At 42.0% G+C, this 15,155-nt stretch overlaps 1 protein-coding gene across 1 annotated transcript in view; it reads left to right on the forward strand.

Moving 5' to 3' along the window:
- tfe3a (transcription factor binding to IGHM enhancer 3a) overlaps positions 1–15,155 on the forward strand; it is a 94,471-nt gene that overhangs the window by 54,973 nt on the left and 24,343 nt on the right. Inside the window, exons 4-6 of the mRNA XM_084332909.1 lie at positions 778–949; positions 1,590–1,799; positions 13,511–13,606. Coding sequence (XP_084189035.1) covers positions 778–949; positions 1,590–1,799; positions 13,511–13,606 — 478 coding nt within the window. The remainder of the gene's footprint in view (positions 1–777; positions 950–1,589; positions 1,800–13,510; positions 13,607–15,155) is intronic.

A 15,155-nucleotide genomic window follows, 5' to 3' on the forward strand; every position in this document is an offset into this window, starting at 1 on the left:
CATAACCCCCTTCTCTATCCAAGAACACTTTTTGAATGTTGCCAGGAAGTAAATAGTTTCTCGTTTTGTACATTATTTGTACTACAGTACTACAGTAATATCCTGAGTAGGGACGCTCCAATCAGACATTTTTGGGGCTGATCACAGATCACTGGAAGCAGTTTTGGCCGATCCGATCACAGATCAAGGGATCTATTTAAAGTCCAATCGAAATTGGTATTTATATACAATAACGATAACCAATATAGTTTTGTATCATAATATGTGTTGTTAAGGGTTTTATTGCAATAAGGGGTATTTATTTATTATTATTATTTGTTTATTTAGACAGGACACAGCATATTAATGGACACTACAAATAAACACAGTGTAAATACACCGGATTTAGCAAGGATGCTAGTTTTCATCCGCAGTCTCCACACAAAACATAAAAACGAAACAGGCAGGCAGGCAGTGAAGCATAACATGCTACGAGACAAAGCATAAAAACATACAAAAAACAAAGTACAAGGTATAAAGGAGGTAGGACCTGATGAGCACCTTGCAAGAGACTGTTTTGTTTATTATTTTCTTTTTTTTCACAGCAAATTATCTTTGTATTTATTTTTCTTTTCTTTTTACATTGTTATTTATTGATTACTTTTATTGTTTGAAATAAATGATTCATTCGATATTCATGAGTTATGATGAGTGACACCAAGCAAGCATTGTCTTGTAGCAAAGCACTGTCAGAGCTGTGATGCTACTCAACACTAAACCTGAAGGTCCTCCTGGCAGGGTGCTGATGCGCCAGGAACTCATGCGCCAGCAGGCCAGGGAGCAGGAGAGGAGGGAGGCGCAGATCCAGGCCTCCTCTGTCCAGCTCCACCGCCCGGCCCCAGACTCCTCTCCCATCTCTGTCTCCTCCTCCTCCAGACCTCCCACACAGGTTCCTGTGGAGGTGCTGAAGGTAGGAGAGACACATGCACACACACATGCACACACATGCACACACACACACACACACACACACACACACACACACACACACACACACACACACACACACACACACACACACACACGCTTGTTATTTAATTTTTTCCTTTGTCACAGATTGTGCTGTTTTTAATTTGAGTTTTTATCTGATCCTTAAAAGAAAATAAAGAACATTTTCCCTACTTTACTTCAATAAATATTACAAAAATAAAATCCATCTATAAATTGTGAAAGAGTACTAATCAACTCCTCGCCTGGTGGTAATTTTGACGAACAGTCCAGGAGGATCTTCTAAACGGTCAGTTTCTTAAAAAATGTGTGTTTGCGTACCAAAAGTATTCAGACCCATTGACAATGATCACACTTTTCTGGATTACAAATAAATAATACTTATATATTACATATATACTACAATACTAGATATATTTTCTTCCAATACATTTCAAAATGTGAAAAAAATAATAAAAAATGTGATATGATATTTGATCTGCAATGTCTACACAGTTTGATCTGAACTACGTTCGGTGGTCCAGCGTTTGTAAACACCACATTGTTTTGGTGGTGCCCTAGTGACATCTAGTGACTGAAACGTGTCTATGTTTCTCTCCCAGGTTCAGACTCACTTGGAGAACCCTACTAGGTATCACATTCAGCAAGCCCAGCGTCAGCAGGTCAAACAGTACCTGTCCACCACCAATCAAGTGCTGGAGGTGTCGCCCTGCCACTCCTCTCAGTCTGGCTCCGCCCCTGAGCTGCAGCCTGCGACAGGAAGCATTCCTAGCAGCCCATTGGCTGTTCTGAGCTTGGGATCTAAAGAGGAGGTATGTTATACTGTATACACACACACACACACTAGGGATGGAATGGTTAATGTAAAAATAATTCCAACCGTTCGGTGCGTCCACCACGCTTCTGGCGCCTAGAAACTGTCGGTCACATTGCTACTGTAAAATTCTTTGCTGTAGGCTAATACATCACTTCTGCTGTGTGTATGGAGTGTAATACATCACTTGTGGAGTGTAATACATCACTTGTGGAGTGTGTATGGAGTGTAATACATCACTTGTGGAGTGTGTATGGAGTGTAATACATCACTTGTGGAGTGTGTATGGAGTGTAATACATCACTTGTGGAGTGTGTATGGAGTGTAATACATCACTTGTGGAGTGTGTATGGAGTGTAATACATCACTTGTGGAGTGTGTATGGAGTGTAATACATCACTTGTGGAGTGTGTATGGAGTGTAATACATCACTTGTGGAGTGTGTATGGAGTGTAATACATCACTTGTGGAGTGTGTATGGAGTGTAATACATCACTTGTGGAGTGTGTATGGAGTGTAATACATCACTTGTGGAGTGTGTATGGAGTGTAATACATCACTTGTGGAGTGTGTATGGAGTGTAATACATCACTTGTGGAGTGTGTATGGAGTGTAATATATCACTTGTGGAGTGTGTATGGAGTGTAATACATCACTTGTGGGGTGTGTATGGAGTGTAATACATCACTTGTGGAGTGTGTATGGAGTGTAATACATCACTTGTGGAGTGTATGGAGTGTAATACATCACTTGTGGAGTGTGTATGGAGTGTAATACATCACTTGTGGAGTGTGTATGGAGTGTAATACATCACTTGTGGGGTGTGTATGGAGTGTAATACATCACTTGTGGAGTGTGTATGGAGTGTAATACATCACTTGTGGAGTGTATGGAGTGTAACACATCACTTGTGGAGTGTAATACATCACTTGTGGGGTGTGTGTAGAGTGTAATACATCACTTGTGGGGTGTGTGTAGAGTGTAATACATCACTTGTAGAGGGGGGGGAGGGGGGAAGAGTTAGAGAGTTCCCATGTTTGTGGTGCTGCAAAAGAGCAGACATGTAGTACCCTGTAGTGCCATGTAGTACCCCGTAGTGCCATGTAATACCCTGTAGTACCCTGTAGTGCCATGTAGTACCCCGTAGTGCCCTGTAGTACCATGTAGTACCATGTAATACCCTGTAGTGCCATGTAGTGCCATGTAGTACCATGTAGAGCCATGCAGCACCCTGCACCCTGGATGAATCTGGCAGTTGTATAAAAGCTTTACACCACGCGCAGGAGTGGTTTGTGAACAATAAACCATGCCTAGGGGTGGTCGTTAGACCCCCCTAGGCATGGTTTATTGTTCACAAATCACGACTGCAAGTGGTGTAAAGCTTTTATACAACTGCCACATTCATCCAACCTTATTGCTATACAATAAACACACATTAATCGAAGATTTATTGAAAAAACCATCCGCCAGAAAAAGTAGTTCCCACAACTACAAAAAAGACAATTTGCCTCCATGTGGAAGCAGCTCGGAAGTGCATCCAACCAACTAACACATCCAACTAACTAACACATCCAACTGTGTATTATTGGAATGATTGAGAGAAGTTGCCTCATGTGGAAACAGCTCGGAAGTGCATCCAACCAACTAACACATCCAACTGTGTATTATTGGAATGATTGATTGAACATTTTATTACCAGATGCAGAATGGGTACAATACAGTACGGCTCAATACACACAATTGTTAAGGGGATGCAGACCTACTTTCTATAGAACTTCATTCTTAGATGCTTCTATAGAAAGTAGGTAAAACAAATTAAAAAGTTTTCTTTGCCCTATAGGAAAAAAAAGTTTTATTCGCCCTATTTTTTTATTTATTTTTTTAGCCTAAACTTAACCAGTTGGAAACCAGGCGTACAGTAATAAAATTAGCAATCAACCAATCAATCAATTCAATAGACCATGCTCACTTAAAACAGCGCAGCACTCAGCTGCTCCTCTCTCAGTCTGACTTTCCCCCGCTGTTGCAGACAGGAGTGTGTGTGTGAATGTGTGTGTGTGTGTGTGTGTGTGTGTGTGTGTGTGTGTGTGGGGGGGGTGTGTGGCGGTGGGTGGAGACTAGAGCCAGCGCTGCAGTCCGAGGGAAGGAAAAAGAAATTGAAAAAAAATCGCAAATTAATCAATCAATCAATCAATCCGCGATTTTTCTTTTGTTCTGTATTGACTCATGACCCATCAATTACATCATCCAACATTGTTTAAAGGACTAAGACATTCGGCGTGACAGAATCGCTTCATATTTAGTCGTTAGGACGCTATCATTGTTAAAGATTATTGTCCGCCATCTTGTGATCCGGCGGAGTGATGTGATGTGATTCGGTTGTGGGCGGGTCCTAGGACCAGCCAGCGTGGACTGTTCCCAATACATACGTGTAAATGGACTGTTTCAGCCAATCAGAATCGAGAAATTTGCAGGCCGTTGTATAAAGTGTAATACATCACTTGTGGAGTGTAATACATCACTTGTGGAGTGTAATACATCCCTTGTGGGGTGTGTGTGGAGTGTAATACATCACTTGTGGAGTGTGTGTGGAGTGTAATACATCACTTGTGGGGTGTGTGTGGAGTGCAATACATCACTTGTGGTGTGCGTGGAGTGTAATACATCACTTGTGGAGTGTAATACATCACTTGTGGGGTGTGTGTGGAGTGCAATACATCACTTGTGGTGTGCGTGGAGTGTAATACATCACGTGTGGGTGTGTGTGGAGTGTAATACATCACTTGTGGGGTGTGTGTGGAGTGCAATACATCACTTGTGGGATGTGTAGAGTGTAATACATCACTTGTGGTGTGTGTGGAGTGTAATACATCACTTGTGGTGTGTGTTGAGTGTAATACATCACTTGTGGTGTGTGTTGAGTGTAATACATAACTTGTGGTGTGTGTTGAGTGTAATACATAACTTGTGGGGTGTGTGTGGAGTGTAATACATCACTTGTGGGGTGTGTGTGGAGTGTAATACATCACTTGTAGGGTGTGTGTGGAGTGTAATACATCACTTGTGGGGTGTGTGTGGAGTGTAATACATCACTTGTGGGGTGTGTGTGGAGTGTAATACATCACTTGTAGGGTGTGTGTGGAGTGTAATACATCACTTGTGGGGTGTGTGTGGAGTGTAATACATCACTTGTGGGGTGTGTGTGGAGTGTAATACATCATTTGTGGGGTGTGTGTGGAGTGTAATACATACATGTATTGAGGACCTTTGTTTGTAGAACTGGCAGAACTGTTGTGACTCATAAACAGGTATCTATTGACTATTGACTGTTACTTTTATTAACTCATGCCTGATAATAAAAGAAACAGCAGAGTGGTTCTGTTTGCCCAATGCGAGTTGGGAATGTCAGTCAGTTTGTGTAGAAAAGTGGACATGACAAGCCACAAGTCCCATAACTTTATTGAGCTGTTTGGGCATTACAAATGTACAGTAGTTTATTCAACGATAGTGATGGATTAAATAATGACTGTGTGCCAGAATTGTGCACCATGAGGCGTATACAAGTGTCAATATATTTAACGTTATATGGTCCAGTCTGCAACAGCCTGGCGTATTTCCCTACTCGGCCTAGTGTAAAAATGTTTGACCTCCTAGAGAAGGTCCAGTCTAAATATGTTTTACCTCCTTGACAAGGTCCAGTCTTACCACCTACAGAAGGTCCAGTAGAGAGTATTCTCAATGAGAACAGTGTTTGAGGTCATCCTTGGTAAACCGTGCTAAACTCTGATACCTTTCACATCTTGTAAAAATCACAGAACTTCCTATTAGAATCACTGCACTTCCTACTGTGTTGAGACAAGCAGTCTACTACCTCTCAGCTGTGACATACCACACAGCCTGCTCAGGAACCTCACACAAACACTTCACACAGCATCACAGAGCCATTCCACAGATTCAGCCTCCAGCACACAGCCTGCCACACTTAGCAACACACCAGTAAAGACACACTTAGCACACAGCCTGCCACACTTAGCAACACACCAGTAAAGACACACTTAGCAACACACCAGTAAACACACACTTAGCAACACACCAGTAAACACACACTTAGCAACACACCAGTAAAGACACACTTAGCAACACACCAGTAAACACACACTTAGCAACACACCAGTAAAGACACACTTAGCAACACACCAGTAAACACACACTTAGCAACACACCAGTAAAGACACACTTAGCAACACACCAGAAAACACACACTTAGCACACACCAGTAAAGACACACTTAGCAACACACCAGTAAAGACACACTTAGCAACACACCAGTAAAGACACACTTAGCAACACACCAGTAAACACACACTTAGCAACACACCAGTAAAGACACACTTAGCAACACACCAGTAAACACACACTTAGCAACACACCAGTAAAGACACACTTAGCAACACACCAGTAAAGACACACTTAGCACACACCAGTAAAGACACACTTAGCACACACCAGTAAAGACACACGTAGCACACACCAGTAAAGACACACTTAGCAACACACCAGTAAAGACACACTTAGCAACACACCAGTAAAGACACACTTAGCAACACACCAGTAAAGACACACTTAGCAACACACCAGTAAATACACACTTAGCAACACACCAGTAAAGACACACTTAGCAACACACCAGTAAACACACACTTAGCAACACACCAGTAAACACACACTTAGCACACACCAGTAAAGACACACTTAGCAACACACCAGTAAACACACACTTAGCAACACACCAGTAAAGACACACTTTGTAACACACCAGTAAAGACACACTTAGTAACACACCAGTAAAGACACACTTAGCAACACACCAGTAAAGACACACTTGGCAACACACCAGTAAAGACACACTTAGCAACACACCAGTAAAGACACACTTAGCAACACACCAGTAAAGACACACTTAGTAACACACCAGTAAATACACACTTAGCAAGACACCAGTAAATACACACTTAGCAACACACCAGTAAAGACACACTTAGCAACACACCAGTAAAGACGCACTTGGCAACACACCAGTAAAGACACACTTAGCAACACACCAGTAAAGACACACTTAGCACACACCAGTAAAGACACACTTAGCACACACCAGTAAAGACACACTTAGCAACACACCAGTAAAGACACACTTAGCACACACCAGTAAAGACACACTTAGCACACACCAGTAAAGACACACTTAGCACACACCAGTAAAGACACACTCCGCTTTACATTCTTAAACATTTTCATTACTCAAAATCTTTCTAGTTTTTACGATATAGCGGTATTTGACAGTATTTAGTTTTCCAGTACAAATTACATGTCATATTTTTTATGTAATTATCTTGTAACAATTGTCATAGTGGTGCTTCATTCAAATGGTCTATCCTTTCACTCTATTAAATTAACTACCATTTTCCTTATTTATCTAATATAAGTAGGCTATAGGGAGGTGTAGTCTGACGTCACTGGTTGTTCCACCCGTATAGGGATTCATTGGGAAAATGGATTATCGGCTATTGTAACAATTCTGCCGCATGGAAATGGACAAGCTTCCATTTTTGCACAAAATGAGTTCCCTTCTACCACTAACATTATTGTTTAAGCATTTTTGGTTGAAATAAAGGTAGTTATACAGTTTTTAATTTGTCGTAAAAAAAAGAACTACATTTACCAGTAGGCAGCCTGTTGTTGAGTGCTGTCGCCTAATCCACGTCACGGCAAGCTGATACCAAGCTAGCTAACGTTAACGTTACCCCGCTAAACGTACTAGATGTTAGCAATGTCTACTGTCGTGAACTATTTTAAATCGGGTCATGTAGAGGAGTTTCTGGAACGAGTAAAATGAGCAGGTCCTCTTCTCAGACCTGTGCACTGCACGCATCATGCCGGCTAGCAAGCTAGCTAGCTACACGTCACGGCCCGCTGATACCACGATAGCTAACTAACGTTACGGTTACAAGCTCAAAAACCTCATAACTACTACTGTCGTGTCCATAAGTTCCCTGGCAGAATACTTTGTTTGTGAGGACAAAAGTATACAAAGAGGAGAGAACCGGATACACATGTATATAGGAGACACACACATATGTAGCTGAGACGCACATATATATACACGTCTGAGATATACACTCACATAGGGGGCAGAGGCACACATGGATACGAGACACACACAAGAGATAGGAGTACAGTCACATACCAGGAAGATGCACACACACACATATGAGGCATGTACACATGCTTACGTGATACACGTACCCACATACATGTGTTGGAGACATGCGTGCATGCATGTTATCATGCACAACTGCATGTGTCTGGGGCGCTTTCTCTCACATGCAATATGGAGAAGGGTGGCATCCCGATAGAGGATGCAGCACATACCTGCTCGAAGGTAGTTCGGTCTACATGCAAAGTATATATATCAGGGATGTATACGCATAATGTATAGTATAGTATGTTTCTTTTTTCGTAAGTCTTTTTTTATTTTCCATGTCAGTTGTTAATGTATTTGTATGAGTCCTTTACATGTTTTGTATGTTCTTACAAAAAAGAAAAAGGCAAATCCTGGAAATTGCATATGATGATGTGGAAAGGGATGTTTTGAATATTGGAGAGATTTGTGCAAAAAATATCAATAAAAAAAAAAAAAAAAAGAGGAGAGAACCATTTTAAATCGGGGCATGTAGAGTTTCGGGAATGGCTAGCAAGCTAGATAGCTACTAACATTATGTAAAAAACAATAACGTTATAAACTATACACAATATGTACGAAACGAAACAATGATTTACATTAGTATTTACAGTGATTTAATATGCAGCGAATACAAATAATGATAACGTGGTTGTTGCTTTTAGAAATGGTGGTTGGCTTCTTCCTTGTCGGGCATGGTTATGATCACCAGAGAGATACTAGCCACAGATCCAGGGTCAGTTATTTTCCCATTGTACGAATTGTTAAGCTTATGGAATGTAAGGGAAATCTGATCCTAGGTCTGCGACTAAAGTATACGCTGTGGTGACGTCAGTCAGCAGCGCCAAAATGGCAGTGTAGTTTCCCAGTGAACGAAAACATAAACGTTGTTATTTTGCTACCTTTACAATTAATTGCGAATATTTTCATGTTGAGCTATAGATTGTGGATGAATACGCACAGAAAGGTACACTATGCCAATGTCCATGCTTTATTTGTTTTAAACGAGCCGATTTAGAAATGGGCAATGGGGAAATACATTAAGAGGGTGGAACACGAAAAAACAAAAATTACGTAACCACTACACCCCCCTAGTATGAATGAATAAATAATGAATGAATGAAAAAGTAAATTTTTTAACATATATTCTCCATATTACAAACAAATCACAGTATCTAGCTCCGTCAAACAGAACAATCATAATAATAAAAAAAGAAATTATAAACAAAAAGTCAAGAGCAATGTATTTAGTTAGTTGACATGTTCTTACGTGATACACGTACCCACATACATGTGTTGGAGACATGCGTGCATGCATGTTATCATGCACAACTGCATGTGTCTGGGGCGCTTTCTCTCACGGAGGTGGAGAGTTAGTTATGGTTTATGGATTGCACTAACGGGGGGAGATAAGGATCTTATCTACCAGTATCGGAGACGTCAGGACCATTAAAAGTACACAACGCAGAGGAATTGGATGGAGGGCCAAACAGACGAAGACGTGATACTGGCCAGTTTGATCAGAATCAAACATCAAGTTTGTTAGATGTTCCGATAATCCCAGTGAGTGATGGATAGACGATAGTGTCCTGCGTTGTGTACTTTTTTAATGATCCCTCTGGTGTGCTCACGGAAACATCTGATAATCCCAGGCAGAATGAACACCTCACACGATTCAGTCGACAATCATCAAGGAGAACTTTATTCAACCAGACAGGGTAGTTTTACAGGAATAAAGTGGTCTTCCTTGACATACGCAGCTTGTGATAAGGTCCAGTGATTTAAAGTTCATTTGATAAAGTCCGTTAATAAAAGTCCAATTGATCAGCTCCTCATAATCCCTACCCCCTTACATTTTCATTTGTTCTTCCATTAATTTGACTAGATATAACATAATTTAATATAATACATTATAGAATATACTTTTACTTATAGTACAAAAAGAAAAAACTTGATTCGCTTGACAGCAGTAAATACAATACAACACTATATAACACAATATAACATAACTTTGTTTATCCGCATTACTCATTTCTGTATTTCTCTAATGTGTATTTTTTAAGCTGCTTTTTAAATTGTCCCATATGTTTACTCTGTATTATGTATTCAGGTAAATTATTCCACAACTTCACTCCACAAACAGATATGCACATGCTTTTCAGCGTAGTGTGTACCATTGGTTGTTTAAGATTACCTCCCTAGTATATAGTACTTATATTTGATACAATATGTGGATTACGGTATAGTACAAATTACCTCTGTATGGATTCATGACAGTAAACCTCCCAGCTTTCATCTCTAATCCTAACATAACCTCCACACTGTAGTAAAGAGGAATGGAGCCTGGTGTCTGACTGCTGACTGGTCTGACTGCTGACTGGTCTGACTGCTGACTGGTCTGACTGCTAACTGGTCTGACTGCTAACTGGTCTGACTGCTGACTGGTCTGACTGCTGACTGGTCTGACTGCTAACTGGTCTGACTGCTAACTGGTCTGACTGCTAACTGGTCTGACTGCTGACTGCTGACTGGTCTGACTGCTAACTGGTCTGACTGCTGACTAGTCTGACTGCTAACTGGTCTGACTGCTAACTGGTCTGACTGCTAACTGGTCTGACTGGTCTGACTGCCGACTGGTCTGACTGCTCACTGGTCTGACTGCTAACTGGTCTGACTGCTAACTGGTCTGACTGCTGACTGGTCTGACTGCTGACTGCTGACTGGTCTGACTGCTAACTGGTCTGACTGCTGACTGGTCTGACTGCTAACTGGTCTGACTTCTAACTGGTCTGACTTCTAACTGGTCTGATTGGTTAGCAGAGATTTATATGAATACATCTCTTGAATCTTGGTCAGACTGCTGACTGGTGTGACTGCTGACTAGGCTGTTTCTGATGGACTGACTCACTCACACACACACACACACACACACACACACACACACACACACACACACACACACACACACACACACACACACCACACCACACCACACCACACCACACCACACCACACCACACACACACACACACACACACACACACACACACACACACAGGGTTTCCGTTAGAAAAAATTGTTGCCGGTCTCCGTGACCTGCAAGATTTCAATCTACCGGACAAATGAGATTAATTCCGGTCATAGTTTATTGAGCTTTAAAACAATTGATAGGCAGGCTATATAAAGAATGTCATCCTCAAGGCATGTAGATTTATAATAGTATTACTTAAAACTAGGCTACTTTTGCGTATACAGTCATTAATATATTCCAAATAAAATAAGTCCCTCGATACTCCGTGCTGCTGCTGACTTGAAATAAAATAGACCGCGTATGTGGGCAGTCGGTCCGACACTAAACAGCAGTCTGTTATAATCACATTTTTATGAGCTAACGAATTCCGTTATATTGGACATTTGTATTAATTATATCAAGCGAAGAACTGAGAAAGCAGAGAGACGGCAACATTATCGTGGTTTGCGTGACGACTCTCTCCACCTCGCAACGACTTATTTGCAAAGAGTATGGCGCTGCAGAGCAGCTCATTCAGCTGTTATTGGCTCTTTTCTGGGAACCGCACAGCAGCGCCCCCCACCCAACATTGGCTGAAAATGGCTGAATTGGAGTACTGCTGGAATACTGCATTGTGCTGCTGTTGCTATGGCTCTGCAGCTTCACAAAAGTTCGCACACCCAGCACTAAGCTCTCGCTGACAACGTCGTTGTCATTATTAGAAGCAACAAGGAAACAAATGTAATGATCGTTTCGTTCATCGCATAGGCTATTTAATTTTAGCCTATTTTAATACAATTCAAATAATCAAATTGTGCTTAGACTCAGGGAATTATTTTCACCGGACATTAAGACCGGAGAGATGAAATATGTCGGACTTCAACAGATTTTGCCGGTCAAATACCGGTAATTACCGGCTAACGGAAACGCTGACACACACACACACACACACACACACAGGGGGTCACAGAAGAAGAGCGGATCTGTATTTACTCTAATATTGATATTGAGAATTAGTTTCATTTGATGTTTTATTGTCCATTTATATTAGGAGTTGTGTTATTTGACAGGTGCAAATACCTTGAGTTAATGGACACGTGCGCTCACTGTACGCTGCTCTGAAAGATTAATAAGAAGACATGAGACAAGCTTTCCCTACATTTGCTCAATGTAGCTCAATTGGCCAAGGTTGTAATTTCAAGCTTGTTTTTATTACGTTCTTATTTGACAATGCTCAACCTACCCATTGGCATCAATGCCTTTGTGTATTCACACCATACAGATGCCTTTGTGACGAACGATGATAACAGTTTTCCACCAAAGTTCCTCTGGTTGGGACGGCGTCCTGACAGAACAACTGCGCCGGCATAATCCCACCTAGACTGTGCTGCGTCACAAATGCAATGAGATTGAATTTGTACTGAATCTTTAAAGGGGACATGTACTGCTATTCCTAGCACTATTTGGGCAACTTTACACAATTCCTGTTAGTCTATCGAAGACATCTGTAAGGTTTTTTTCAAAAAAATGCATTGTTTTATATTTCTAATCAAGTACTCAAAACCATAATTTTTCAGCTTCAAGATTTCAGGCTGTTATGGCCTGGCTCCGCCCATAAGCACTTTGAGTGACAGTCAGTCCACACAGTCTGCGACTGGTAGACAGAGAGAGATAGAGAGAGAGAGAGAGAGAGAGAGAGAGGGGGGGGGGTGCGAGAGAGAGAGAGAAAAAAAAAGACAGGCCGTCTCTTCCTTTCGTTTTTTCTCTCCCTGCGGCAGCTTGTGGGGAGGGGGGGGCCTCCCTTCCTCCCCTCTCCCATGTGGCACGGCAGGTCCCCCCCCCCCCCCCAAGTGCTCCCTCCCTCTCTCTCTCTGTCTCCCTCTCTCTCCCTCTCTCTCTCCCTCTCTATCTCTCTCTCTCTCTCTCCCTCCAGTGTATGCAGAGGTGTCGGGTTTCACTCTGCCTCGCAGTATGAGGAAGTGGTTTTCCACTCGCTGTCTAGTCTAGGTAGATTGTGGGCGGGCATTAGCTACAACCACAGAGCCAATCACATCACTGTCTTCTACCCAGAGCCTGAGTAACGTCATTCAGGCCTTCAAATCAGGATGGACTAATTTACTGGAGCAGGAAATTATCTGAGCTGAATCAGAGCAATCCGCCAATATGGTATTTAGACACTAAAACACATTGATACTAACTCCTATTACTATAATACAATGCTAGAGACTGAAAAATGACATTTATAGTACATGTCCCCTTTAAATGGTTTGAATTTAACACAACTTTAGTATACTTTCTGAATACATGTACTTTAATTTGGTTGTTTAGTCAATATGATCATCACTGTTAGTTATTTCCAATCAGCTCCATTATTTCCATACATGCTGCCAAATAACACTGGGGCTAATTTGTGTCATTCGGTTGGATCTGTGATTTACCGGTCTGTGATTGGTTGTTTCAGATGGAGGACACAGTGATTGATGACATCATTAGTCTGGAGTCCAGCCTCAACGATGACTTCCTGACCCTCATCGACTCTGGTCTACTGCCTAACACGGTACACACGGTACACACACGGTACACACACGGTACACACACACACACACACGCACGCACACGCACACACACACACACACACACACGCACACACACACACATTGTATCCTGGGCTGTGGGATGGCCCCAGGTCTCGGGTTTAATTTTTCCTTCTCGGGCAAGGCGAACGGTTCTGCCGGTTACATTGAAGCCTGTTAAATAGGCCCGATCCATATGTTATGGTGGATTATGCCGTCGAGCAAATGGACATTGGATCTACCAGATGGCGTTCAAGAAATTGGAATATTCTTTTTGGATTACTCCCGGCCACAGGTAAGGGTGATTTGACGTCAATTTTAGCTTGATCCTGCAATGCTTTTACACCGATCGGGCTGATAACCGTTTTTAGTGTTCAATGCGAATGCCGTTACTGACAATGAAATAATCAGAAACTACCCCCCCCCCCCCCTTTCATGCATTCATGATGCAACATAATAGCTATGATCTAGATTTGATTTCGGGATGATAGAGCGCAGGGTTCGAAATTAACGGGGGCTTGGGGCATAATGCCCTTGAAAATGGACAAAATGCCCTCGAAAATCAGTTAAGAGGGGCACAAAATGCCCCCGACAGTTTACTAATTATATATATATTTATCCGGTAATGGCGCGTCTGTGTATCGTACGGTTCAGATGACGCGCAAATTAAAAAAAAATCATTTGGCGGAGGTGAGCACTGGCTGCTGCAGCAGCACTGCAGCTGAGCCAGGTGCTAGTCAGTTTGTGTACAAATGGCAAGCACAATCTAAATCAATCTTCATTACGACTTTAAAAACATAGCCATTAACATTACATAGGCATACACACATCTTGCCATAGCGTTAGCAGTTTGTACAACACAACGCACGTTTTAACTATAGAATCAGCCCGCGAGGTAATACAGTCAACGAAATGTTACCGTAGCTACTAGCTAGCAGAGGAGGAAATGGGAGTCTGAGAGGTGGGGTGTTTAAAGACAATGATAGGCGTTTATTCAACATCCAAGAAGGCTAACATACAACTGTGTTTTACTAACTCCAACCGGGACTATTGCCGCTTTCCCACTGCATGCCATCACCTCCTAACGTTACCGGAGCTACCGGAGCTGATAATAACATTGCCTGAGCTGAAGGTGCGTGACACTAAAATGTCCGTGGGGACCCGGTGTTCTGCAAAATCCTACTCCCTGCAGAATTCTACTGCCGAGCGCTCCTGCGCTTGCGCACGCATGCGCATGACCCACAATCGTTCACTCTACAATATTCTGCCACCTTGCTGACGAACGTCATGTTGAGTCTTGTTTATATATCTTAAACAATATCTTAAACATATGTTTTTCATTGCACCTTTTGAACTGTATAAGCATGTAAATATTTGCATGTAATTGGCTTTGCAGCTGAATGTATTTGTAGATGATAACATGTCGGTACACCGTACACCTGTTGGAGTTCGGAGTGAACTATAGGGTTACGTCACCCAGCTGTCAAAAGATATAGGCGATTCGCGCTACGGCAGCAGTTTTCGAGGAGGGAG

Source organism: Notolepis coatsorum (assembly GCF_963971535.1).
Source record: "Notolepis coatsorum genome assembly, chromosome: 17".
NCBI classification, from domain to species: Eukaryota; Metazoa; Chordata; class Actinopteri; order Aulopiformes; family Paralepididae; genus Notolepis; species Notolepis coatsorum.